The sequence below is a fragment of the Hippocampus guttulatus genome, chromosome 1 (genome assembly GCF_054856545.1).
Source record: "Hippocampus guttulatus isolate MCC_2025c chromosome 1, RoL_Hgut_1.0, whole genome shotgun sequence".
Lineage (NCBI taxonomy): Eukaryota > Metazoa > Chordata > Actinopteri > Syngnathiformes > Syngnathidae > Hippocampus > Hippocampus guttulatus.
In genome coordinates this window covers 21973307-22000707 of record NC_141261.1, presented here as the reverse complement: position 1 = coordinate 22000707, position 27401 = coordinate 21973307, and the positions used below count along the sequence as shown (strand labels likewise).

Here is a 27401-nt window from a genome sequence, read left to right as displayed (position 1 = left end):
CACATGGAGCCTCCATCTCCTCCGATCCATTTTACGCATCGAGCCCGGTAATGCGCGCAGGTCCTGATCATCACCTTCTGAGCAATCGATCTTCTTGTGGACTAATATGACAAACGTGCGCGTATAGAGGCGTGACACGGCAAAAAGAGGAGGCGCATTTCCCGTGGATCAGTCTCTCTTTTCCGTACGCGAGCGTCAGCATGGACCTCCTGGCGAACCACAGTATATTTCAGGAACTTCAGCTCGTGCATGACACCGGCTATTTCTCCGCCATGCCCTCGCTGGAAGAGAACTGGCAGCAGGTAAGTGTCCAAACGGCGCGGGGCTGAAACTGAGCACCTGTGCACTCAGCTCAAAAGTTGGCGTCTTCTTTTTTTCTAAGTAGTATTGGATACATCCAGAAAAAAAAGCGGGTTTTTTGGCCTCTATCACTCATACAGTATACTGTATGTGACACTTTTCCCAGAGCTGGATGGGATGCGGGCGCACGCCGGCACGTAATAAAGCTGTCAAGTGTGATTTGGAAAGATGAAGATGCGCAGGCCATCACCGAGACAGAATTGGTCGTGAATTATACATCCGCATTACCGAGTTGTGAAGCCCCCACACGAAGAGATGCGCGCACTCCCTCACCCCCCATTTCCCTCAACAACCCCTCACCCGCCTTCTCTCCTTATCCATAATAGATACCCTGACATGTCTGTCTTTGCATCTTTTAGGTATAATGCTGACATAAATATTCCAGAAACCCATTATCTTCCCCCTTGTATCTTACTTTCTGAATACAAGTTCAGTGGACGGCTGGGGAGATGCGCACGTGGTCGCATGGTGATCGAGACGATTTGTTATCCTCTCCACAAATCCACATTTTAGATAAAAGAATACATATTTTTCAAGTATTTCGTTTTTTTTTTTTTGGATAATTTGACAGTTGAAAAACGGGCAATGTTACTGCTCTTAATGTTTTTATTTTAGCACCACCTGCATAGCTGCTTCTGGTGATGATGCTTAGGAAGCTCCATTTGACAGAGCAACCAAAAGAGAGAGGGAGCAAACAGACAAACAAACATTATATATGGATAAACATAACATTGTTCAGCGTTCTTGTCTTTGCTCCATGCCGAAAGAAGGGGGGAAAAAGAGGGAGAACAGTGCGTGACGATGGATCCATTCGTTGTGGACAAGCAGCCTAATTGGCATCCCACTGTTATCCACCAGCACATCTTTTCATAACATGCTCCCAACTCCCTGCCTCCACTCTCAGTGGATTTTTAAATGGCACTCCCGCACCTCACCCCTTAGCCAGCATCTCTGAATCAATACCTAATGCAAATGGAAGCGAGTGTAAGAGCTCTTATCTGTAGAGGCTGGAAATGTCAGTTTGCTCTGACTGGGATGATAGCCTGCAGCCCGCAAGATGTAATTCATTTTGGAATGGAAAAACAATGTCCTCTGACTAAATTGGACAGGACTTCTCCAACTTGTAGCAATGTGCATGGCGTTGTTTAATACTTCAATATGATGATTTATTGGATATGTCAGATGCTTTGCTGCATCTTGAAATGTCTTGTCTATTAGAATATTGATACCACAGCAACTCTACCAAATTGTAACAATCCCACAAACAGTCTCGTGTGTCTCCTTACCAATGGAAATGACCAAATATTGCCTTACTTTACACTTTGACAAGCACTCTGTTGGTATGTTTGCAGAGCAAGCTGTATGTATGCCTGCTGCAACAACATGAAGATGTCGCTGAGTCCGCCTAAATTCAGGAATCTGAAGTTTGAGGTTTGAGCAGTTTGCTCTTGTTCGGCCACAAATCTGCGTATGATGTCTTTATGGGCTGAAGATAAGAGGGCACTGCTGTCGGGCCAAAATGGCTTACGGAAATGTGATGGCGAGGGCGGTGACTGTGTCCCCTTCTATTGGTGTCTTTGAGGCGTGATTCGAGCTCTAAAGTGTGGATGGGGAGCAGACATGAATGGGTCAAAGTGTTTCCAATGTCTGCAAATAATACTTTTGAGAGCACTATTTGTTGCATTTTTGGAAATGTCTCACAACCAAATCCGCGCATGGTCGCTCATTCAGAGTTGGACCAAATAGCTGCAAGCTAATATGCTGTAATTAGTTGTGATTTTTCCCTCAGAGAAGCACAACCCAACACAACCAAGGACTTACCTCAGCTGGAGTTCTACCAATGTTTGTTGTGCGCTTTGTAAACTGCCATCCACTTTGATAAAGCCTGATGTGACATGTGGGCAGACACATATCGGCATCTTGGGTGATTTTTCAGCAGCCTTCAGACTCCGCTAATGATGCAGCTTATTTCTGTCGCACTTGACCCTGATTGGTAGCAGGACACCACAAACGACTGTGTGTCATTGACCCCAGGACACACTCCATGCCCTCCAACACATACAATATATTATCCCTTATGGCTTCAACACACTTGCGCGCACACACACACACACACACACACACACACACACACACAAATGGATTCATGTCGCTGCAATGCATTATAGGTGTCTATATGTGGACATCCTTCCCTGAATGTGGGGTGAAGCGGCAGCAGCTCGGCACGGCCGGCCACCAGAGGCGCACACATACATGTACTCTCTCACACGCACATTTCAATGGCTGTGTCTGGGCAAGGTGGGGGAGTCGGTGGAAGCATGGCAATGGAAGAAGTTGGGTTTCTCATTTCACAATTGGGTGGGCTTGGACCCCAAAGGACTGACGAGCCACTGCAGACAGACAGAAGAAGAGGAAGATGCGGGGATGCATCGAGAGTCAGGAAAAGTGACAGAAGAAGAACGCGTATGGTGACGCTACCTACAGTTTACGGGAAGGTGGAGGCAAAAAGATAGAGAGTGGCATCTGCCATTGATCAGAAAACCGCTGAATCCGTATGTGGTAGCACACATCCAGCCGCGTGTCTCACAATGTTGCGTAATCCTCAGTGGGTCACAGCTGCTTTTCTCACACACGGCAGACTCGATAGCAGCTACCCTGCTTCCTTACATTTTGGATCCTCTTTGCTTCCAATAAAAGTAGCTCCACTTGTTCTCGTACACTTCCCCTCACTTTGGTGTTGTTTTATGCAAAAGAAGGGTTGATCCATCCAGTAGGCATGTTTAAGTGGACTATGATCTGGAAAATGTCGGACAAATGTAAACTTAGTTATTTCAGATAGCCTCGGCTGATACCTTGATCATCATCTAATGTGGTGGTCAACGATGATTTAATGGAGAATTCACTGCATAAAGTCTGTAATATGAATTTGGTCCTTGTTTTCCTCAAGTATTGCAGAACGTTCTTATGATCTTGTGATACTCAGATGGCTAATATGAGTGATGTCAGCCTCCAGCCAAAAAGCAGTCAGGAGATCTCGGTCACGTAGAATCTATTGGACACGGCCTGGCCTGTAAAAAGGCAGCCTTTGTATAATCCAGCCATGAGGTTTTTCCTCAAAGCATTTATTTGCAGCGAGGAAGCGTGTCTTTTTGAGAGGGTAGAAAATGGCCATTAGAAAAACGAGTTTATCCAATTAAAATGAGCTGATAAATGAGGCAAATCGGCTCAGACTCTATTTGAAGCCCCGGTGAACAAGACATGCCACTTGGTGTTTTTTTTTTTTCACATTGAGGCTTGCTCAGGTTTGTTGCTTGTTGATGGTCCTGTGCGCATGCAGGTTTGTGTAACGAGATGTGCGAGTGACCCCCTGACCTAGTAACATCCCATCTGCTATGAGAGCACATCTTGAACTCTGCCATGTCTGTCTCATCATTCAGGCAACTGAGAGGCTATCGGCAGTGATATGTGCCTGCTATTGCTTTATGGCCGCTGATGAAAAGCCGGGAAGCGTTGATGAAAGAGAGCGCGGCAGCGGATGTATTCATTTGCCTTACATGCCGCTGTCTGGCCTGTCAGTGGCAGCGGGAGGGGCCGAGGAACGCTGTGGACGAGCACATCTTTATGTATAGCTCTCTGCCGCCCCAAGTTTGATGAACAACCAGGAGAAAAGTCAGTTGTCGTTTTGACGCCTCACACGCATGCGGCTTGGAAATGACTTTCACATCATTTCAGCCAAATATCAGGACACTCGTCATGGCACCTTACACTGCTCGGCTGCCCGGCTTGTCACAGCCACGCGGGACAAAGAAGGCTCGTTGTTGAGAACATTTCGCTGCACAGCAGTGAGGTTTCATGAAAACACATTGACAGGCTGTCATGTGCGTGCAAAGGAATCTGTTGTCATAATAAGCTCGCTCATTTTAGCGAACCAGAAGCCTGCAAAAATAAAAAAAATAAATACAAAGTAGTAAGTAAAGTAGAGTAGCTTTTGAATATCATGCTTATGAAGAGAACAAATGTTGAATGTTTGAAATGAGTCTCCCATCAGCACAAGTAGTGCAAAACACGTCGAAGTGAAACTTACCAAAGCGCATTTAGCCAAATATTGGTGCCTCGAGGAGTTGTCAGTATAAGTTTATATTTGAGCATCAAATCGAGAAAATCCAAACGAATTTGAACTTCGCCATCTAGTCTTTATTTTTAAACATCTTTGAAGGTGTATTTTTACAACACTTGTCAACAGCAAATTTTAATCAGACATTGCTTTATGTTTCCTTGAACAAAATCTTGACACTGATATAAAAATGGCTTTATTTTATTTTCTACCATATCAGGTTTTTGAGATACTTTTTCTTTTTTCAAGGATGACCTAAAAAAATGTGTACAATGCGCATTTTACCATGTGTTGTAATTCATAGCTATGACATTTCAGAAAAAAAAATTGCCCCATGGGTGAATCCAAACCTCAGTTTATAATTGTTATGAAATATATTACCATGTTACATATTATATGTTATACTATTGTTATTATTACTTACATACTGACATGTCAGATGAAAATATTTGGGAAAAATTGTTGACCAGTCGAATCATTCCACACTGAGAAAAGAACAGTTCAAATAAATCATTAAAAAAAAACATAACGATGGCATTCAAGGCCATGATGAGTGGGGTGAACGCTGACCACGTCTGTGAAGGGAGGCCGTAGGGAAGATCATTTGGATTGCTCTGTTATATTTGTCATGAGATTTGTATCTGGAGCATGTAGAATCCGTTGTCAGTCTTTCAGGGGTAAGCACTTCGTCCCCTCTCACTGCCTACCTGTTGCTAGGCAGCCTTGGTAAGCAGTGCCAATAGAAAGATCTCTGCCTGTTTGCTTGTTTCCTTCTGTATGGGAGAATATTCCCCAGCCCCAGGGAGCACACGACGCACAAAAAATAGACATCCAGCCATAAAGACCTTCTCCCATGGGAGCAAAGAAGAGGAAAGAGATGGAGGGCAGAGAGAGAGACAAGGGCAATTTGACTGAGTAAATACCACTGCTTGTTGCCATCTGAAGCCAGTGATCAATCAAGGCCTTCAGCCTGCGCCGCTGACGGCGGCAAGGACATGCCGTAAAGCCACTTGTTTATAAAGCAGGGCGAAGCATCTTGACTTAGGGGGTTGCATATGCTTTTCAATTCTCTTGAGATGAGGTCTCATCCTGGCCCAAGGTTGCGACGTGGCAGTGGAGCAGGATCGCAGTGTTACGTCAGGAGCTTTGTGTGCGATTTGCATGCTTGCATGACATGCAAACCAGACGTCTTCTTCACCTGCTTCACTGTCTTCGCTCCATCATACTTGGTGGTCCTATTGCTAATATTTATCATCGGACAACTATTTTTAATACCAGCCTGAAGCAGGGTGGAATGTGACTTTCATTTCAAAACGGAAAGATTTTACCATATGAAATGGTTTAGGTCCGATGTCACTTTCCTTCCAATCTCCTGCAGTGTTTGAAGGAGATACTGTACATCAACCTCAGAAACGAGCGGATTCAACTGAAAACTGGGATTGGCCGACATGTCAGGGCGTGAGATGTGGTGTTATTTTATTCTGACATTTAGCCTTGGTGTGAGGGGGGGGGGGGGGGGGGGGATGGTCATATAAGTGTCAAATTTGAATGACGGGGGGGTTTCCAACAGGCCTGGCAACTGGCCTGCAATGATTTAATGAGACCTGTGGGAAGAGCCATGAATCAGCATGACAGTGAACATGTTTCCTCATTGTTCTCGTCGCATAATGTGAGCAGGCCAGTGCCTGCCTGAACTTTAGGCCCGCCACACAACGAGCAAAGCGAACACACGCTACTGAGCTGTCGCACAGCGGGCCCGGGTTGACAGCACCACTAGATTTGATGAGGGGTGGTCACCTGTCAGCTCCAGTTTTTCCGCATTTCGAAATGTGAATCTCAGGTAAACAGCCTTGCAATGTCACAGCTGCAAAGGCCAATAAATGCCTGCCGTATCACATGAGCAGAATGAGAGCCTCAAAGAACCACACACTGTACTTTATTTCTTGCTTGTTTCCTTTCTTTGTGTTATTATAAAATAACTACTAATTTTTTGCCAATTGTTACGTTCTCTGTGGGGGGCGGCTGGTTTATAAAATATATCCATCCATGCATTTTCTAATCCTTTCTTATCCTCACAAGAGTCACGGCGTGCTGGAGCCTATCCCGGCTATCTTCGGGCAGTTGGCGGGGGACACCCTGAACAGGTTGCCAGCCCATCGCAGGGCACACAAAGATTAACAACCACTCCCCCTTCCACTCACACCTATGGGACAATTTAGAGTGTTCCGTTAACCTGCCATGCATGTTTTTTTTGAATGTGAGTGGAAACCGGAGTACCGGGAGGAAACCCACGCAGGCAAAGGGAGAACATGCAAACTCCACGCAGGAAGGCCGGAACCGGCATCGAACCCGGCACCTTCGTACTTTGAGGCCGACTTGCTAACCAGTTTCCACCCTGCCACCCAAAATATAATGTAGAATACAGTAAATTGTTTCATTGTTTGCAGTTTTTCTTTTGAAGCCAGTTGCTTACATTGCATGTGCGAGGCTCAATTGACCAGTTTTGTCACAGGCTGTATTTTTTTTCATGATCATGAATGGTCGCCCATCCTGCTGCGTGGATCAGTGTGCCCTTCATGATGCTCCGGCAACCCTTTGACTTGATGACTCTCCAGCTCTTCACTTAGGTCTCCCTCACTCAATTTCTTCAACACCAAAGTCACCCGAGCATGCCTTGATTTAACACCACTTCTACATGAACACACACCATGTGTATTTTCTCTTAAGTAAGACCAACACGACGGGGTGCTCCTCCCAGGCATGTGCCTGGCTAGACAGCGCATCCTCTTGCTCTTTAGTTTACCACGATTGCGTCCCAGATATTATTCCATTGTCAAATGATGCCAATTAGTAAAGCCAGTTGCCTATGGCTGTGGTCTGGCTCAGTCTCCGTTCCGTCGGGGAAAGTTATTTGGGTCGGCAGCTATTTTCAGCCCGTGATGTTGCCAGGAATACTTCAGGGACCAGCCACTGTTTTATAAGAGAGCACATCAATAATTTTCATTGGTGTGTATGTGTCTGTGTGCTTGCGTGCGTGTAAGCAAAGCGCAGCGACAGAGCAAGCATCACAGTGCAAGTTTATTGGGTTTATGTGTGTGTGCGTGTGTGTGTGTGTGTGTGTGTGTGTGTGTGTGTGTGTGTGTGTGTGTGTGTGTGTGCGCGCGCGCCATGCTACACAGAAACATGCAGCAAAACACAGTTACGTGCAAAGGTCAAGGGTCACGATTCCTTTGCAGCTCATGCGGCCAGCTTTTGTTGTGGCACTTTGGGGTTGAATTTGGGATGCAGACCGTTTGTGCTGCAGCAGCGGAGGGGCCATTGGGTTCAGCCCACTTCCGCCCATCCGTGAGCAACATCAACTCACTCAGGGGCTCTCTCACAATTCTTGGCGGAGAGCCCGGTGGCGAGAAGATGTCTTTCAATATTTTAAGCAGCTTGGGTTAATCTCTCCCACTCGGGTTTGTCTTAAAAGCATTGCTGCGGGAATAAAGGCGGAACGACAGCGTCCCACCTGCTCATACCGGCGCACGAAAAGGCATTGTGGTGTGAACATTTCTGTATTGTGTAAATGTGCAAGCATGGTGTTTTGTGAACTAGTCAACTCGTCGACTTTCCAACTCCACAATGACACTTAGAGCTTGACGTCGACTCGTCACAAATGTTTTTGACTTGGAGGAAGCAGAGCCGCTATCTGCAACAGATGAGTGCATTGAATGAAATCAATCCATTGCCTTAATTGATTCAAATTGTCTTGAATTTCCGAATGCTTGGCTCAAGTGGGATTTTGAAAATTTTTTGCTCCTTCACAATCAAAGCGGAAGGAGTGCTGGGAATTGTACTACCACTCACGAGGACATCCGTGATTATTTGTAAACACGCAAATGCCCACCATGCAGGTTCCGCTGCTGTGCATGTTGGCCAAGTTTTGCAACTGTTACCTTGCTGTTCCAGCGGCGAACATACGTTTTTTTCCTCAAGCTGGAAAGAACATTATGTGGCACGTAATTCACCCAGCCCATGTCTATGTGTAATTTCTATGTGAATCCCGTTGATTGTCCCTGAAAAGAGATGATGGAAAAGCATTCCCTCCACTGAAATTTTAGGTAAGGCAAAGCAAAGCATTATTTATTTAGCACATTCATACACAAGGCAACTCAATGTGCTTCACACAGGGAAAGACACATCAGCTCAAAGTGTGTCTGAACATACCAGCAAAAATCACAAAAAGAGCGTACATTAAACAACATTTAACAACATGAACAGAGGACTTTAAAATATGAAAGTAAATTAAAGAAATAAAAGTAGGTTTCTAAAATTACTAATGGAAAAAAATATTTTAAAATGTTTAAATTACCTGACTTAGGTTGAGTTTATAATTTAGATTTAAAAGCATGTTCACTTCTGTTTATTCCATTTGCGTGCAGCAAAACAGCTAAATTCAGCTTTACCATGTTTTCTTCGACATCTGAGCTCCACTAATTGTCCCGAGTCTAATACAGTACTGTAGCACTAAAAATACCATTGATGTAATCAGCGACTCGGCGCCATCCATTCGACTTTCATTACATTAGTGCTGTCTGAAAAAAGTTGAAGCCGCGCTACTCCGAGTGCACGCCACCACTTACCGGAGCTAATCCAACGTGTGCCACTGCCACTGACCGGCTTTCGATGCACTCTCTTGTTTTCCTGAGAGTTGTGGCGTGGCAAGGACGATGTCAGCCTGTTGCACAATGCCACTGTGGTGAAAGCATTCAAATAGCTTCCCGAATTCAGCATGTATGAATGAACCTTATCAGTGGTGGCACAGCGCCACAGTGGCACTCTGGACGCGATTGTGCGACTGAGCGGCCTTTTCTAACGCTCGCAGTGCGAGTACGCGTGTTTCCGCTTCACTATTCCCTTTATCTCTCTCCCTGTTATTGTCGACCTGTCTTCCTGCCCGCGCTGGTTCAGCGGTCGCCACCCTTTTGTTTCCCGTGCTTTTTGCAGCCCAGGACTCGCTCTTTGGACCTGCCATTGTGCGCGGTAATGAAGATTAGCCAGTCTGCCTCACACAATGGGGCCCCCTACATCCGGAGCACAGACTCCCCAAATCCCACCGCAAGCTAGAAAACCGCCATTGTCGCCGACCCCCCTGGATGCGCACACGCGCCATGTGCATGTCGGTGGAAAATGGCTGAAATGTCTTGTGATTAGATTAGGATGGTTTTGACAGCTAAGAGGGGCTACTTGGCCATTCGTATGCCGATAAACAGCAGCTCACCCAAATCCAGTTCAAGAGACTTCCCTCCTTGGCGCTCTCGTCGCTGGGATTATATTTCCCCCCTCCCCGCCTTTGCCTCCATTCTCTTTGCCACTCTCCTCTTTGCTGCATCTTCATCCGTCCTCTCCACCGGTGCCCTCCTGTCTTGAGCTCTCGATCCTCTTACACACTCGCCTCTCAAATCACCGTTCTTAATACGAGAACAAAAAGACATTTTCCACCCTTTGTCACACACCTTTCATAGAGATTGGCTTCAGTCTTTAAAAGTGCTGTACACTTGTTGTACCCCAAAGCCCTCCTGAACGCTGTGTGCACCTCAAGGTTACCGGAACCCTCAAGGCCTCAATCGGTTTACATGGCGTGCGAAAGACAGATTACCCATCTGTGATATTTCTTTGAAAATAATATAGTATAGTATAGTATAGTGTAATATACGTTTGGGGGTGCAGAAAGAAGAGTGTCGGGGAAAATATCTCAGTTTGGAGTCCTGGGCTGTAAAATGGATGGATTAAAAATTACTTGTTGTGCATTTCATCTGAAGAATAAAATACTGTCCAATAAATGAGGAGCAATGTTTTTCTGCTTTATCCGCTCAAAGCCCATCAGTGGATTGTGATTTAACAAGTGGTGATGTGTGTTATCACCCTGATGCCCGCTCTATCTGAAAGTCCCACAAGACATTGACGGAAGGGCCTGACGCCGGCACTGATTATCACTGCCGGGCTAATGTCTCTTGATAAGGCCGTGTGTGTAATTAAGATGTTTCCGCCACATGTTATCTGCAGCTAGGTAAGGTGCAATTGCTGGCAGAGATGGAGCTTTTTGTCGATCAGGAGTATCTCTTCCGCGCTATCTTTGACTCTTAACTGCAGCGTAATGTTTGTAGATCTTTCACCCCTCGCGTATACCCACCTTTCTTCTTCTTTACGTCTCACCTCTCAGAAGGCACATAAATGAGCTTCCTCTCTCCCCTGGAGCCCCCTTCTCTTTGTGTCTCTCCTTCCTCTTTTTTTCTTTTGCTCCCGAGCCCCACCAGCTCATCTAAGATCCCTTCTGGCCAAACCCTGCACCCCTGCCAGTGAGTCTGTTGAGAATGGTGGCGAATGCAAGCGGCGCTCAGGTTGGGGTTGAGGAAAATTAAGCGTTGCCTCCCTCGTCGCCCTGCAGGCTGCTTGGCCACGATGACGCCGTGCTGCTCTCTGAGGAGGCTGCAGCTTTCAGGGGGTGCCGGCCAGGAGCCTAAAGGGGAGCTTAGCGGGAAAGGGGAGGAGGGTGAGTTCTTTTTGGATTCTGTGTGCATGCAGGTGGGGCTGCGCCATGTAAGCATTGCTCAGCGAAGCTATAGATTACAGTCTGTCTGCTGCGACTGCCACCACTGATGAGCTCTATGCAGGCATCATTCCCTATCGATTAGTCACTCAAATGCAAACACACACACACACAAACACACACATGATGGTGAGATGGTCAGCGCCCAGGGCTGCAGGTCATTTAGCTGTCACCTCAAAGTGATGGCACGGCCCAAGATCAATGGGAGGCCTGTAGCACCTCTCCAAGATGAGACACACACACACAGCAGGACTCTGCATCAAAAGAATAAGAGAGTTAAGTTGGCCCTGACTTCGTAAATAAATAAAAGCAAGTGCTCAGCTTTAACAGCCAGTCCTTTTTCCCCATTTGTGGGAAAATCTTCACAAGTGGGATGCCACAGGACAGAGAAAGTCAACAGCAACACAAATTCTGTTGCATCCAAAATGACTCCCGAGCACAGTTTGTTTTTTTAAATATTTCATCGATCTGTGACTTGCCATTAACAGGATGTCGCTTGTTATGCTAAATAATGCAGAATCGATGCGGCTAAGAATTTACATCAGGAAAAAATCAAATCCATATTACTCAGCAGTTGTGCAGCCTGTAAGAGGACAAAGCAGATGAATTGGTTCCTCCTCACGTCCCATGTAAACCGCTTTGCATTTAAATGCATCCCGATGCTTTTTATATTATTCATAACACCTTGTCTCTATCACAGCTTCTGTAAAAACTAAGTATGCTAAAATTAATGAGCCATATCCATACCATTACATTTATCTGTTTAGTGGTGTTTTGGGCGCTCCTTTAGGGCATTACGCACGCTCCTCTCTTCATATTTATAACCCAGGCTTTTTATTAGCGCCGTAGCAGGGAACTAACAGTTGAGAGGCAGGCTGCGCTTTGATGGCGGTGGCAGGCTGGTGGAGGCAGGCAACGGGGGAGAGGGCATCAGCTGCCAGGCCCAGGGCCCCGCAAAAGAGGGGAGGTGAGGCTGAGCCTGTCTGTCTGGCGTTGTCACACCTGCTGTATTTAAAACTGCAGTCGTGTGTCTACATTGTGCCCCTGGGTCCTTTTCGTGGTTTCTGACACATTTGGGGAGTTTATTTTTGAAAGAAGCATTGCCCAAAAGAAGCTAAAGGGGCTCATGAAGAAGATTAAATGCTATAAACTATGCTAATCTCTGAAAAGAAAGCCATGTGCAAATCTGCGCCATTACATGGCACTCACTCGTCTAAATAGATGTATGAACAGAAAGGCGGAGAAATGCCTTTTGAATTTCCCTTTTGTACAGCATATACTTGTACCTTCATGTCGGGTTTTTTGCAGCAACTTGTGTAAACAGCATGTTAGGGCTGCTCTCATGTTAGAAACTGCTCTCTGGACCTGGATGAGTGTATCACAGCCAAAACAGCATTGGCAAACATGTCTGTTCAGAGCTGATGCTGGAAATGATTCGCCAGTAATGTGTATTTTGTGGCTAGCAGAGCTGCATTAAATTTTTTGTACCTCCTAGGTGTAAAGGTGAATGATGTTGAAAATATTGTGTCCCCGAGGAGTTTTAACATTTGATTAGCATGCATATCATATCGCATTTATTTACTACATGCCAGTATTGCCAGCTAATTGTTTGACATATGCATCTCTCCTGTGTCTGGGTTGTTTTCAAAATGTTGCATTTGTACAAAAAAAAACAAAAAAAACACACCATCCATCCATTTTCTGTACTGCTTGCCCACATTTGGGCTGTATTTAAATGGAGCTTATCCCAGCTGAATGGATTGGGCGCCAGTCAATCTGGAGAAAGGAAGAAGAAAGAAACCTTGGCATTTTCTTTTGTCTTGCACACAATTGCTCACACAGAGAAGTCTTCACCCAGAGTTGTTTTTCACGCTACAATCCACCCGCGAAGCTAACATTTGTTTATTCAATTTTTGCCAAAAGCATCAATGATTTTGTTTGAGTAAGATTTAAGACATGGGCTACCGTGTCACACCATGGCTGCAAATGCACCGTCACCATCATCACCTTTCTCTCAGTGGTTGGCAGCTTGGCTCGCCAGCAGATTGTCACGCTTCATCCTGGCCCGCATAGAGGAATCATCCCAAAAAGGCCATTAGGAAAATGGAACTTGGCTTTGTGCAAAACCAATAAAGGTCGGCACTCCAGACAGGCACTTCGCCAAGTAGCCTCTCTCTCTCTCTCTCTCTCTCTCTCTCTCTCTCTCTCTCTCTCTCTCTCTCTCTCTCTGTCTCTATCACACACACTTTAGGGCACTTGATCAGGAAAGAGATTTGTTTATGCATGAGCATACAGTGGGTGTTCACGCAAAAACACAAGCGCTGAATAATTACACTCAGAGCAGCATATAATTATGCTTCTCTTACACAGACGACGTGGCACCACCCACGCTGCACAGCAATAAACACACACAAGCTGCTGATCAAACACATGACCTTCTCTCAAACAATGTTAATGTCACCACCTGGGGGATACCGACCTGGTAGGGCGGTGGTGCCCGATAGAGTGACAGGGGACAGGAAGCGTAGAAAAGAGACGATGGCAGCCACAACTCACGCAGAAGTTTCACAGTAGTCGCTCCACCTCATGCAATGTTAGAGCCGACATGCCATCATATCACCATGGTTTGTAACCTTGTGTTTTTGAGCACCTGCATGCTCCTCTGTGTGTGTGTGTGTGTGTGTGTGTGTGTGTGTGTGTGTGTGTGTGTGTGTGTGTGTGTGTGTGTGTGTGTGTGTGTGTGTGAGCATCACTGACAGGACTTTCTTACACCAAATGTCACACTTCCAAAAAGGATTCACTCCCCCATTCCCCCTGCGGAGAAAATCAAGTCAAGACCTTCTTTGGCTCTTTGGCTTCTTTCACCCAGTCACCCCCGTTGCTCTACTCACTTTCCACTTGCCTCTGCCTTGCACTTATCTTCTTCTATCCTCTTTTCCGCCTGCTTGGACTAGCTCCCATACGCACTCTCACCTTGCTTCGCAGTCCTCAGCGCTTTGCTGAAGAAATTCCTCTCTGAGTGGCTGGTTTAGGCGGATAATTAGTGCTCACCTTGAGAGAGGAGCCGGCCTGCACAACAAGAGGCCTGAAAAATGAGGGAAACCAGGCTGTGGAGAGTAAGCGTAGGAGAGGGGAGCAGATATGAAACATCGCTCCAACTTGTTTGTCAATTTATATAAAGCATAAAGCGCAGAGTGAGGAAGAAATAATGTAGGCGTGAGGCATAGGGAAGAGGTGGGTGCTCTTGAGTGGATTTTAATTTGATGTCTGTATGCAAATCGTGTAAACATTACAAACACCAAAAAGAAAAAACCCTTTTGTTCCTGGAAGACACATTCCCTAGCAACAGACCCCTCCCTGCCAAAAAAAGAAAATAAGAGAGAAATGTGTGATTTTATTTTTAGAAGGTGCAAACGAGGAGGGAAGGATGGAAGAGGAATTGGGAAACTAGGGGGAGGTAGTGGTGGGGTGTAAATATCTCTGTTGTGTTCAGTGTGTAAAACCTTATTTCTGATAATGGGAGCAGCGACTCTGTGTGTCAGTGCCTATTTACACACAAATGAAGTGGGGAGTAGTACGCACCCGCCAGAGCTGCTCGCCTCCATCTCAGCTGTCAAAACAGGTTAGTGGTTACAAGTAAGACACAACGATCCCTGGGATCAAACCGGCGCCGTCTGCCCGCACATAATAGCTTTATCCTTGGACACTGGACGCCTCATTCCCTGGCCGGCTCGACTCAAAGAAGCTTGACAGCATCGTGTCAAGTAATCGACTCCTCATGACGCCAGCGTGCACAAATCAGTGCTCTTTTGTTTGGCCTCTATGATCATGTACAGGGTAATTAGAAAGAAGCCGACCATAAATACAGAGGAATAAATCTTTCAATATTAGCTTGCTGGAGGCTGACACATGCGTGTTTCTCTAAACGGTGAAATGTTGTTTGATAAGAACTGCATTCAGTTTTGAACATCGCCTATTGCACTTGCGATTAATCAGTGTATAATCACTGGCACAGGTTTCTGGTTATACGTGCGTGTGTGTGTGTGTGCGTGTGTGTGTGTGTGTGTGTGTGTGTGTGTGGGCGCGCACGCGCGTGGGTGTGTTTGTGGTTTTTGTGACAGCTGAGTGAGTGGAGTGCCGACAAGTACATGTTGGCATATCCAATGATGGATGTTTATCAAGTTGGATTGACGAGTGAGCAGTCTGCTGTTTTTATCTCTTCCAGACCTGCCTGGAGTTGGAGCGTTATCTGCAGACGGAGCCAAAGCGTCTTTCGGAGCTCTTCGACCATGATTTGGATGGGCTCTTGACCCCTGCCTACCTGAAGGAGGATGGCGAGGAAGAGCTCGCCGACGTTCTCCTCCCCAGCACACATGAGCCCCCGAGCCCACCAACAGTGATACTTTGCCCCACACGGAAGAACTTTCCATCCACTACTTCAATAAAAACAGAACCAAAGGTACCCGAACCCACAGAAGGGATGGAAGGAGTTCACCAGGCACAGTTAAGTGCAGTCACCTCCCTGACGCCCCCGTCATCGCCGGAACTTGGTCGGCACCTTGTGAAACCCAGCCCCTCCCTCACGGCATCTGCTGATGGGACACTCACCCTCAAGCTGGTGGCCAGGAAGGTGGGGCTCAGCGCCGCCCGGCTGGTGCCGTCACACCCGCTCCCTGCGCAGGTAAAGGAGGAAGATGAGGGAGTAGCGTGTGTGCTCGGGGAGCTTCCAGAGAACAAGAAGAGGATCCACCGCTGCCAGTTTAATGGCTGCAGGAAGGTTTACACAAAGAGCTCTCACCTTAAGGCCCATCAGAGGACACACACAGGTGAGAATTTTGATTAGCCGCAAGATATTTCAAATGGGTTTTGATACCACTTCCATTCCTCATATACTGTACACATCTGTTTATACGGACATACCGTATTGTCCAGCCATCTGTTACTCTTCTTTTGTTGTGATGAAAATTCCCTGTGTTCTCCATTCTCACTAAAGAATGAGGTTAAGTAGGAAATGAAAACTTCTTGTTATAGTGAAGGAGTAACACTACTTCTCTTTAACCACTCTTTCAACCTGAACCTGGTCTCCAGCGACAAGGCTGTTGACTAAAGCAAAGGGGAGGGTGGGGGCGGGAGGGGTCTTGATGCCCCAACTCTTTCACTCCTCCATCTCCATCCCAAACCACTCAGACCCCTGTCGGGGAGCTGTCCTCTGCCTTAGTAACTGTTCAGTGATGGATGGATTGACCTGGGTAGGCCACCTGACATTCCCAGTTTTCTTTCTAACACTGACACCCCACTCCCACACCCCCACTAAAGCTTCCTGCGGGTCTAGGTCAGTGACTGACCGCCTTTTGCTGGGGCTGTAATCATCCAGAAACTCCAAATATGTTGCAGACATAACAGTTATGGAGGCAGGTCATGGCATGTTGGCTTATATTGTCGTGTGTCAGCGCAGGTCTTGCCGTCATCTAAATCCTTCTTTCTAAACTAGGATATAGCTTGTGAGTCCATTGAAAGTTGTGTATGCGGGATGGAGACAATTGTGGCCCACTATAACCAAGGGTATATCTGGAATTTTTAAAAAAAATCCAATTTGTTCATTTTTCTGTCAGTCACTTTATGTTGGTATGAGTTGACCAACCCACGAGCGATTCTGTGCTACCCCGTGGCCATAATTATAGTGTGTGCCAAAAGAGGGCTGATCAGAAGTCTTAATAGATTCATATAATTCCGCTACGTGTTGAACTTTCTCTCAGTTGCACCGGTTCACGAAGAAGCTCGCACTGTCTTAATGCCATTGGGCCTATACTGTAAGACATTTAGTTCCACATTATTCTACCATTTGTATATTTATCAGTTAATCATATCATTGCGGCATCTACGGGGCAAATCACACACTACAATGATAAGTCCGTCACTTTGAGCAGCACACCAGATGGCGGTGCGGCCCTCGTGCGCTCGCTCGAACGCTGGCGCTACACCGTGGTTCTTCTTTTGGTAGCCTGAAGAATGCTCGCCCCTTCTTTTGTATGTACGTGTGACACACTGGTGCACATCAGCTGTCTACCACTGTCAGAGTGTGGCGTTTCCTGTTATCTACTAAGTTTTATACTCTCTCATATTAGCCTGCATTTACGTTTGGCACAATGCATTGTGGGATATGTGTCGTCAACATCCGACGCTGTGATTTTTACCATGGTGACAACAGTTAAGAACCGCTGCCCCAATGAGTCAAAAAGGTGTAGCAGGAGACTACTGGTGAACCCATACAGTGAGTTTGGATCTTATGGGATTGAAGTGATGCATTTGTGCCAACTCTATGCCACTGCCAACGCTGTGCAAAACACACACTTTGTGTTCTTATGCTTGTGAGTAAATCAGCTTGGATGTGCCTTGTTTGACAAAGGGCTAGGAAACTCTCAAGGTTCGATTGAACTTTCTGTGAAGCACATCACACAGGTAAGCGCTAGCCACACTAAAACAGAGATACACCCACTGAGTTCACCGGTGAAGTATATTTGTCGACCAAGTGGGTAAAAACTATGACAAGTGGGTAGACCAGAAAAAAAACACTCAAGTGTGCAATTTCTACTCGTGTTGACCCGCCACGAGAAAGTGGGTTGATATTAAGATCAAACAGCACATATATCAAATATTTTATTCGCATACATGACTCATGTGTTAAGGACGTAAGCCATAAGACTCAAACAAAAGGATATAAGGCAACGACCCTCTGCAACGCAACAGCTGTAAAGCAGGCTCCCCAGTCAGTGCACTATTATCCTGACACGTTTAAAGATGTCATTACTCAAATCCTCTTTTTCTTGCTTGTTATTTCCATAAATTACTGCCGGAGAAAAGGCGACGATTTAATCTGGAATTAGACGGGTCGGCATGGAATAGCGGTGCCCTGTAGAGTTTTTTTGTGAATAGGCTTATGACAGATAAGGAGTGGTACAATTAGATAGGGAGCAGGTTGAGGGAACACGAGGCTGCTCAAGTTATTCTTCCTCTGTCGCTCGTTTGACATCACCTTCCTCTCTTGTGTCTCCCTTCATAAAAATACTTGAACTCCAGTTTTTATTTGACCCCGTGGAAGTTCCTTCACTGTTTAACACAGTCAGACACGTTAGCTTCTAACGTGCAGCACTATTCTGTTAGATCTCGGTGGATGTTTATTTACAAAATGCAAAACCGACAAAGTACAACAGAGGACGCTGGTAACCACGAACCAGGAAAAAGCGAAACAAAACCAAAAACGCTTGCAAAAGGCAAGGATAAGATAAACGGAAATCACTTGTCACAAAAGAACAAGTAGATCCAATACGCGAGAATAATTAAACTGAGGAAACAAGAACAAGGAAACGTGTTGAGAAGATTTAAGGCAAAAACATGAACGTCTAGAAAATTCAGGCATTTGGAAACAGGAGACGTGAGCTAGGCTGAAATAATCCGAAAGCCAGTTGTCGACGTGGCAGAGTTTTTAAAGGCAGCTGGAAACACGGCATGATTAGCGTCAGGTGCGGCTCATGAGGGAACGCCCCACTCCAGCTGGTGAGTCAAAAAAACCAAAGCAAACAAGACAGGATCATGACATATCCAAGTCAACTTTGACACGGAACCGTGCCATGTGGCTGTTATTGAGTAGTAACGTGGTGGGAAGTGGCAGTCAACAGTGCAACCCCAAACCTTCTCTCTCTGGCTTGTGCATGTCAGGGTTACACTCCCATCATTATATCCATGGTTACTGCCAGTGTCCATGTGAAAGCCATCAAACACAACAATGTAAACGTGCAGTTGTTGTATTTTGACTCATTTCAAAGCAATTTAAATTGAGAAAAGTTTCCTTTTGATACATATGAATATTTGAGCTGACATCAAGGCCCCCCCCCTCTCTCACCCGCCTCCCATACATAATCTGCCTCTCTTCATGTAGCTGCCCTCAACCAAATACTGCTCTCTCATATCAAAGGCTGGAATGCTGGTTGCAGGTCGGAGCCCGTAAAGCGCTCTCGGCGAGCCTCTCTAATGACCTCTGAGACCCGGATGCCCGGCACCGGCTCCAGTTAATGGAGGAAATGCAATTAAGATCAACACTGGCACCTGAGAGGCTGGAGTGCATTCCCAATGTGTGTGTGTGTGTGTGTGTGTGTGTGTGTGTGTGTGTGTGTATGTGTGTGTGTGTGTGTGTGCGTGTGTGAGTGTGTGTGTGCGTGTGTGTGTGCGTGTGTGTGTGCGTGTGTGTGTGTGTGTGTGTGTGTGTGTGTGTGTGTGCGTGTGTGTGTGTGTGTGTGTGTGAGGGAACAATCAGAAGTAACAGATGACACATGATATGATTACCGTGACTCAGGAAACACCCAGTTATCAGATTACGGATGCCAACGTATAATTTCTTATTTGATTTGATTATTCTGCAAGGCATTTTAGAGTGGAGGGAGGAAGCATTTGGGCACCGGGACAAGTCTGAGCAGAGGTTTCTGAACACTTTCAATGGAGCTTGTAACCACGCACAGGATTTATAATCATCTTAATGAAAGGAAATGATCCGCAACATAAACCATGACATGTTTTCCAAAAGTAACAAAAGAATAATCTGATTATACTGACGAGTTTGGGCTAATCTGCTGGATTAGATCAGTGATCTCCATTTTTCAGTGACACTCAATCCCACTGAATGGAGGCAGTGGGTGTACATTTGTAAATTTGTGTTTGTGTGTGTGTGTGAGCACTGAGCAGGCGAGTCTATGTGTCTGTTTTTGTGAGGGTATCTCAAGAAAGAAAAGGTGGGGGAGGTTGATTCTGTTACCAGGCAACGGGGCAGCATATTGTTGGAGGACTCGGTAGCTGAGTGGTTATTATTGCTGCAGGCAGTGGTCTCTTAATGCCCCCCCCTTCCTCCTTCCTTCCGCACCGCCACCGCTACCACCTCTCACTATCCCTCCCCCATTGCTCTGTACATCTCGACAGTTACCGTTTCTAGGCAACTGCCTCCATGCTCTGCCGGCATGCCCGGTAATTGGCCGGTGGCATGGCAGCGTGCCGTTGCCAGATCCAGCCAGCTGCACTGACTCTGCTGCCTCCTCATGTTGCATGCACCCAGCGTCAACACACACTACTTCTCTCGTGGCCCCATTGCTAGGCAACAGAGTCAGGCATCCTTGTCTCCCGGGGCTTCATTGCCGGTCGGCCCAGAACTGCTGTTCTAAGTGTTTCTGGGTACAGACTAGGGTTTGTATGAATTCAGTTTCTTTTTAAGTCAACACTGATGACGTCGTCAATATTCTTTTTTTTTTCAGTACAGAACACCAAAGCATGGAATGTGGGCTGGGTGAAGTGCTCGCTGGCTGTCACATGATAGTATAGAAATCCTCTGCTTGTTGCTGGGACAGGCAGGTAATGTTTTCACAATGTAGTCCCATTCTGGGTCCAGCACTGCAGTGGGTTATGCATATTGCGTATTGCCATGATTGCAAATAATCATGGACCGCTTCATGTACAGTGCGATGATTCAATGTTCGCCTTCAATGCGGGCTTCATATTTTCTTCCCCTGCCAGTGTGGATTTTTCTCTGTGTACTCCAGTTTCCTCCCACATTCCAAAAGCTTGCATGGTAGGTTGATTGAACGCTCAAAGGTGTGATTGTGAGTGTAACTGGGTTTTTGTCTAGGTGTGCCCTGTGATTGGCTGGCAACCAGTTCAGAGTGCACCCCGCTTCCTGCCCGATGACAGCTTTTTAAAGTAGGCTATACATCTATTTAAAACATGTATCTGGCTCCAGATAATTACATTTTGGGCAGCCACTTGATGAGAAATAAAATGGAGTAAATTCAACACACAATTTTTTTCAATGTACTCTAGTAGCCCATGTATCCATCCATCCATCGATTTTCTAATCCGCTTTTCCTCACAAAGGTCGCGGGCGTGCTGGAGCCTATCCCAGCTGTCTTCGGGCAGCCAATCGCAGGGCACACAGAGACGAACAACCGTTCGCGCCCACAATTTAGAGCGTTTTGGGAATGTGGGAGGAAACTGGAGCACCCGGAGAAAACCCACGCAGGCATGGGGAGAACATGCAAACTCAAACCCAGCACCTCTGCACTGTGAGGTTGACATGCAAGCTAATTCAGACCGTGCCGCCGACTATCATAGCAGTATCTAAAATAGTGGTTGGTTACTTACATTCATCTTATTTCTTGGCAAAAACACATGAACTGAAGTACATTTTAACTCACGATTCAACTGTTAAAAGGAGGTGCTGTTGCCATTAGTCGGCACACAAATTAGAAATATGTTAAAACTAATCTCTGCAACCCTTCCAAACTTCCATCACCTTCCCCTCACGTTCTCCTCCCACTTCATGCCTTTCTTCTTCTGTGTGTTCAGCATCATTACGCACCATTGGGATATAATCAGTGTCTTTGCTTAATGTATTATCATTGATGAAACAGGTGTTTTCTTCCCTCTCCCCCATGCAGGTGAGAAGCCATACAAGTGCTCATGGGACGGCTGCGAGTGGCGGTTCGCCCGGAGCGACGAGCTGACGAGGCACTACCGCAAACACACTGGCGCCAAACCCTTCAAGTGCAACCACTGCGACAGGTCTGTCAACGTGCCCCTCAATCCTCCACTTTTTTACCTCGGTATTTTGTATAATCACGCTTGAGCCGAGGACGACGCTAAATACAGGTCAGTGTGTTTCTGTAAATAAAACCTCACGCTCTGACCCACTTACTTCCCAGAACATTTTGTGACTGCTGCTCTGACCCCAAGTGTCCTTGAACAGAGTAAACTGACCAGCTAAGCAGTTTCCTCCACATGATATTTCAGTGTCTAAATATTTAATTCTTTGGCAGATGGATTGAGGCCCCTAGCATTGCAGTGAAGCTTTATCCATCTCTGCCTATTCCAATACAAAACGCAGATATTATTCAAGCACTGCTGCTATGGTGATGTGACGTAATTTGCCGTCGACTCCCTACCTTAATTAGTCACCGCGGCCCCTGTTTAATAATGAAACACAAGCAAAATGTTAATTTGCAGCCTGGCTGGCGAAACCATCAAGCATTCGGGGGCCATTATTTGCTATAAAAAGATCAGGCTTGGCTGTGACACAAAAATCTTTAGCCCTGTTTTAATTACAAGCCTCTGTCTGTGATCCGACCCTTGCTGACACCTTGGGGATCTCACAGCAATTTTGTCTTTTGGGGAATAGCTGCTGGGATGAAAAGGTCATTTTTGTGATCTCCTTGAACACGCATCCAGCATGATAAATCTGAGAGAGTTGTAAAGCATCTGCAGCATCATAAAGATCGTTTTATGAGGCCATATTGACCCATCTATCAGTGTCAGCGACTATTAAAAGTAAATGTGTTGTTAGTTGTGACGAGTCAACAGAATTATGTGCATATGCTATAAATATGACAGTAAACACGGCCGTTCTGCATCATAAGCAAATAGCAGGCCAGTTAAGTGTCCTTTACCACCAAGTGCGCGCTACCTGATAGCTTGCTTGGGTTGATGAGCCAGTCATGCGGTCTTCAGAGCATCTGTCAGACCTCAGCTGGACAGACACACTGTAAATACAGTAAACCCTCCCCCCCAATTCCCCTTCTCCCCCTTTCCTCTGAGTACCACCCCACTACCCTCCGGGTGCGCTCCCTAATTCGGGCTCATCTCTGTCATGTGTCGCACGGCGCCCAAGCGCTTGGGCCCAACGCAGATCATGCTGAGATGAAGGGAGAGGGAGGGGAAAAAGAAGACAGGCTGCAAGACGGAGGCTGGGGAGGGGGCTTTGGGAGGTGAGTGGGGAGAGGGGGTGAGAGACCTGCGGTGTGCCAGCTGGTGCGGTGCCCCCGAGTTGTGACTCGTGCGTTACCATCTGTCTCGCTGAACGACACGAAAAACATGCTCGAGAGTCTCCTGGGCCTTTCGTTAACCGCATGTGTTGGCTATGCTGTCTGATGGCAGAAGAGAGTCACACACACACACACACACACGCACAATACTCACGTGCGCATGCACACACAAGCGCAGACGCGTCATGCTTGCAGGTGTGACAGTAAGACCGATGACTGGTGGCTCATCAGTGTAACTCCGCCCCTCAGCCAAACATTGATTCATCCTGACAGTAGCCTCTCTCTTTTGCTGGAGTGAAGCAATCGGAAGTGTCAAAAAAAAGAAACATCTAACTTCAATGTCTTTGAATTGAATCAAATGTATCACCTCGATGTGGAATGGTGTAAAACGTCAGAAGAAAAGAAAATCTTGGAAACCTCTAAGGTTGAACCCAATCTGTTCCAGGGGTCTGCCGATTTGTGGAAATAAATGGAAAATAATCATGAGCTGTTCACTCATTAGAACTTTAGTAACTACCAATGTTTTTAAGTTGGTCATGCATCTGGAAAATTAAATTAAGTCCTTATAAAAGCAATACAGAAACAGAAACACACAATCTTGGAATATTTTTACAATATCTGCCATCTCTGCCCCCCCCCCCCCCCCCCATTGATTGGTTTTCCCACTTAAGTGCACAAGCACTGTCCAAGAGCCTTAAATGAGCAAATGTTGGTAACGTTCAGGATTAACTGGACAATCTCGCAGGCTAAAGCACCCTACCAAAATTGAGCAGGAAGATCTCTGCAAATATTTAAAGCAAAAGACGTGTGCATTAAGTATAACAGTTCATAGGCAGTTAGGTCACCATGATCGTTTCAAGTGCAAACATATCAACACACGCTTTGACTTTTGACTTTAGAGGTTGATGAGGATTGCGGTCTTCTGTGAGATTGATTACAGTGAGCTTGTAGGCGGTTGTTTAGATATGAGATATTTTTCAAAGTTATACGGCTCTGGAAAAATGAAGAAACTGATGCAAGGACTAAGCAATTAACTAAAAGAAAAACAAATCAAGGATGGGCTTTGCTGTGCTATGTTTTACGATGATATACTGTAGATCTTTACACAAAAAGACATTAGCACTTCAATTTCTCTGCATCACAATTAAGACTTGCTGGCATAAAGTGACGATGTGTCTGTTAATTTTTCCCAGAGCTGCTTGTGTTGGCGTGTACCTAAACGAGGCCGGTGTTATGCAAACGCTGCACGTTGCACGTTATGTTTGATTTTGGTCTTGAATAGCATCATGTTCGTAGTATGAGCGATATTCCTCTGTCTGACATATTTGTGAATCACAACATCATACAGCTTGCAATTATGTCAGAGGAAGCAACACTTCAGGCCCTCCTTTACTTGGGAACACAGAGCAAGAATGGTGTGAGACTCGTCGTATTGGGGGAATGTTTGGATGTAATCATTTCGAATGTCTAATAAAGGCCCCATGCATGTGTTCATGAACATGCATAATTAAAACATGTTTTGTGGGGAATAAAAACATTTAAAAGGCAACATGTTGTCCTCGTTATCGTTTGGGTTTTTTTGCAGCTTCATGTTAGTTTCTGCTGTTGCTCGCAGCACGACAAGTCAAATCATTAGGAGCTGCAACTGAAAATGATGATTATGAATGAGTTACACGAGGACCACTTGCATCAACACCCATGGCTTAGTGCTCGCTAGCTAATCGCATCCACTAAACAATCCCCTTTCCAGAGTGCCGTGTTTGTAAACTAATGGAGCGTTTCCCCCTCCGTTGTTTGCAGGTGTTTCTCCCGGTCGGATCATTTGGCGCTGCACATGAAGAGGCACATCTGAGGAGCGCACGGCATGTCAGAAGGGAGTGGAGCCGGGAGGAAGCAGAGAGGACAACATCACTTGGGGAGGAATGTTCCGGATCGGAGGCAGACGCGCCACGCTTTGGCTTGAACATGGGCAGGCAACATACGGGTCCCACATGATTGATTCCATGAAGCGTCATCTGCCTCCTCCAATGGGACCTTGAGCTGGCAGCTCTTGGGTTCGGTCCACTTTTGCCTCGCGTTCAAGCAGTATTGCCCCACACGCAGCCACTTTGCACTTTGAGCGAAAACACCATCTTGCTAGGTTGCTGGAGCCTTTCTGTTCAGTCAAAGTTTTACGTTTGACCTCTCATACTTCCAAACCGGATCCATTTACGAATCCTTCTGCTTGGACGGCACTCGTTTGGATGGCGATTGACTTGACTTGATTGACTTGAATATTTGGAGTGGGTTTTTTTTTTTTTGGTTTGCCGGAGCTGATTGAGGTGATACAGACGACCGCAGGAGTTTCGAAACCTCGTCCATCCGGACTTTGCTATGGATGTGGTCAACAGCAGTCCGTCTCCTGCTTGGGCCTGATGTCCACGTCGTCGGAGCTCACATTATTGCACAATTGACTCTGGGCAAGCCTTTTGTTGAAAAGAAAAGCCCTGGTTTGTCAGAATGGGAGGAACTTGGGCCCCATGCACAAATCAAAGCAGCTTGCTGACTGTCATCGCACATCAGACAAGATCGCCACGTATGTAAAGGCTACATTGTCTTGAAGCAAAGACCTCCTCTTTGTTGGGAATTCCACCATTCTGAAGAACTTTTTGGGAATGGATGCAGCCAAATAAAAAGTGTCGATGCCTGAAGTGACCTCTCGGCCCTTTGAGAGTGATTGGCACCCGACCCGCCACCACGTTGCTCGGCCATGCAGAACTGTTCCAATTTAGCCAAGTTGCGTTCAGAATGCAATTTTCTCCAGTAGATCAGGCCCTACGTATCTCCTGGGACATTTCGCAGATTTATCCCCTGTAGGACACGGAATGAACTTGCAGAAGGACAAATCCAATCAACTGGCTGAGAGATCAATGTGAATGTATTTCTAATGTGTCTGCGCACGTTGCAGCTGAAAATGTGAATGGCGTAGCGGTCACTCCTTGTTCGAACCGCATCTCTTTCCACATCGTTGTTAATCGAGGAAGTCACGCCGTGACGCGTCACACTTTGTTCCTGTTGACTGTCCGGAGGTTGGGAGCGCAGGTTTCCGTGGGGTCAAGTGGTTAGGGCGGGCCAGGTCTTTCAGGTCCGTGAATGAGACATGAACATACAAAGACGTGTAGTTGCAGTTCTCTTCGGTGCTCTGACTCCTGAATCCCAGACGCCAGCTCTGCCTTTTATCCAGGCGGCACGGACATAATGGAGGCGATGCCCTACTTCTTGTTGACTCAGCTGGGATCCTTAGCCCAATACTTAAGAAATTGAATTTTTGGGGAGTCAAATGAGGAACATGGACACCTGTCTTATTTCACGTTTAGGATAGTACGTAAAGCACCAGATCAGCTCCTTGCAAGCAGTCGGGGTGTTCCGTCCGCATTGGATGCCGACGAAATGAATACAAGTGGTTTGCACCGTCAACGGCAGCTCGATGTATGTCTTTCAATACTCCAGCTCTCTTGTTGGCATGAATGACTGCGTGGAAATGACATTTTGGTTGTTTTAAATGTTCTTATGGACAACCCTGGACTGGAGCACAGAAATATCCCAAATATTCTTTGGAAGCGACTCAACTATTTCTTCTCAAATGTGCGCGCTGGAAAACTTGGAGTTCAAATGTGAATGTTTACTTTTTTATACTTTTGTTTTATTTTTGGGTGCTTCACTTATGTGTCCTTTTTATGAAGGATTGTCAATTATGCTGTGCCTGTGTGCGTGTTTTTTTTTGTCTGTATTTGCACTGTAAAACAAAAACAAAGTAAAAAAAAAAAAAGTAACATAGCTGATGTTTCCTGTCCGCTTGTGCACATCACGCCACGATCACTGCATCTCTATACGGTAATTGTTTTATACACAAACTTGTGCACATGCATTAGAGCACGCACTTGGCGCGTGCACACAGACGCGCTCATGCGAGAGTGTGCCCAACCCCACACACACTTACACACACAAACACGCACACACTCACACGCACGCGCTTGCTCGGTCTGAGGTGCAGGCTGCAGCTCTCAGCATCGCTGATCTCCTTCTGAATTTGAAATCAGACCCCTTTTTTTTCTTGTTGCCTTCCCCTCCCCTCCACAAGACAACAACGCTTTCAACCCCTGTCCCCCTACCCTACCTGCCCCCCATCATCTCCCATCTTCCTCCATTTTCCTGTGTTGTTGTCTTTCTCCCTTTCTTTCGACTGTATAAAGTGTTTTAAAATTTATCATTTGTATATTATGATGTATGGGTATGATAATGTTCTTTATTAACGAAAAATGAGAAAGATTTATTTTTGTTACCGGTTTGTTTCATAATTCATTTTTTTAAATTGGTATTGTAATATCTCTATGCAAGGACTGTTTGTTTGTTTGTTCGTTAGTTTGTTCTTTTTTTTTTAATTTAAGAGTGTAATTAAGTGTAATAAATGGTAGATGCAGTTTGGCATGGAGTAGTCATG

The 27401-nt window shown here is 46.0% G+C and overlaps 1 protein-coding gene across 2 annotated transcripts; it reads left to right on the top strand.

The window, feature by feature from the left end:
* On the top strand, positions 1–27401 carry LOC147210973 (Krueppel-like factor 7). Of its 2 annotated transcripts, XM_086119546.1 has the most exons (4): positions 1–302; positions 15292–15892; positions 21542–21665; positions 24722–27401. In XM_086119546.1, the coding sequence occupies exons 1-4, from the start codon at positions 201–203 to the stop codon at positions 24771–24773; spliced, it is 879 nt and encodes a 292-aa protein (XP_085975672.1). In that variant the 5' UTR covers positions 1–200; the 3' UTR covers positions 24774–27401. The 2 variants fall into 2 exon arrangements, with proteins under 2 accessions (XP_085975672.1, XP_085975662.1); XM_086119536.1 differs by lacking the exon at positions 24722–27401 and having other exon boundaries at positions 21542–21963.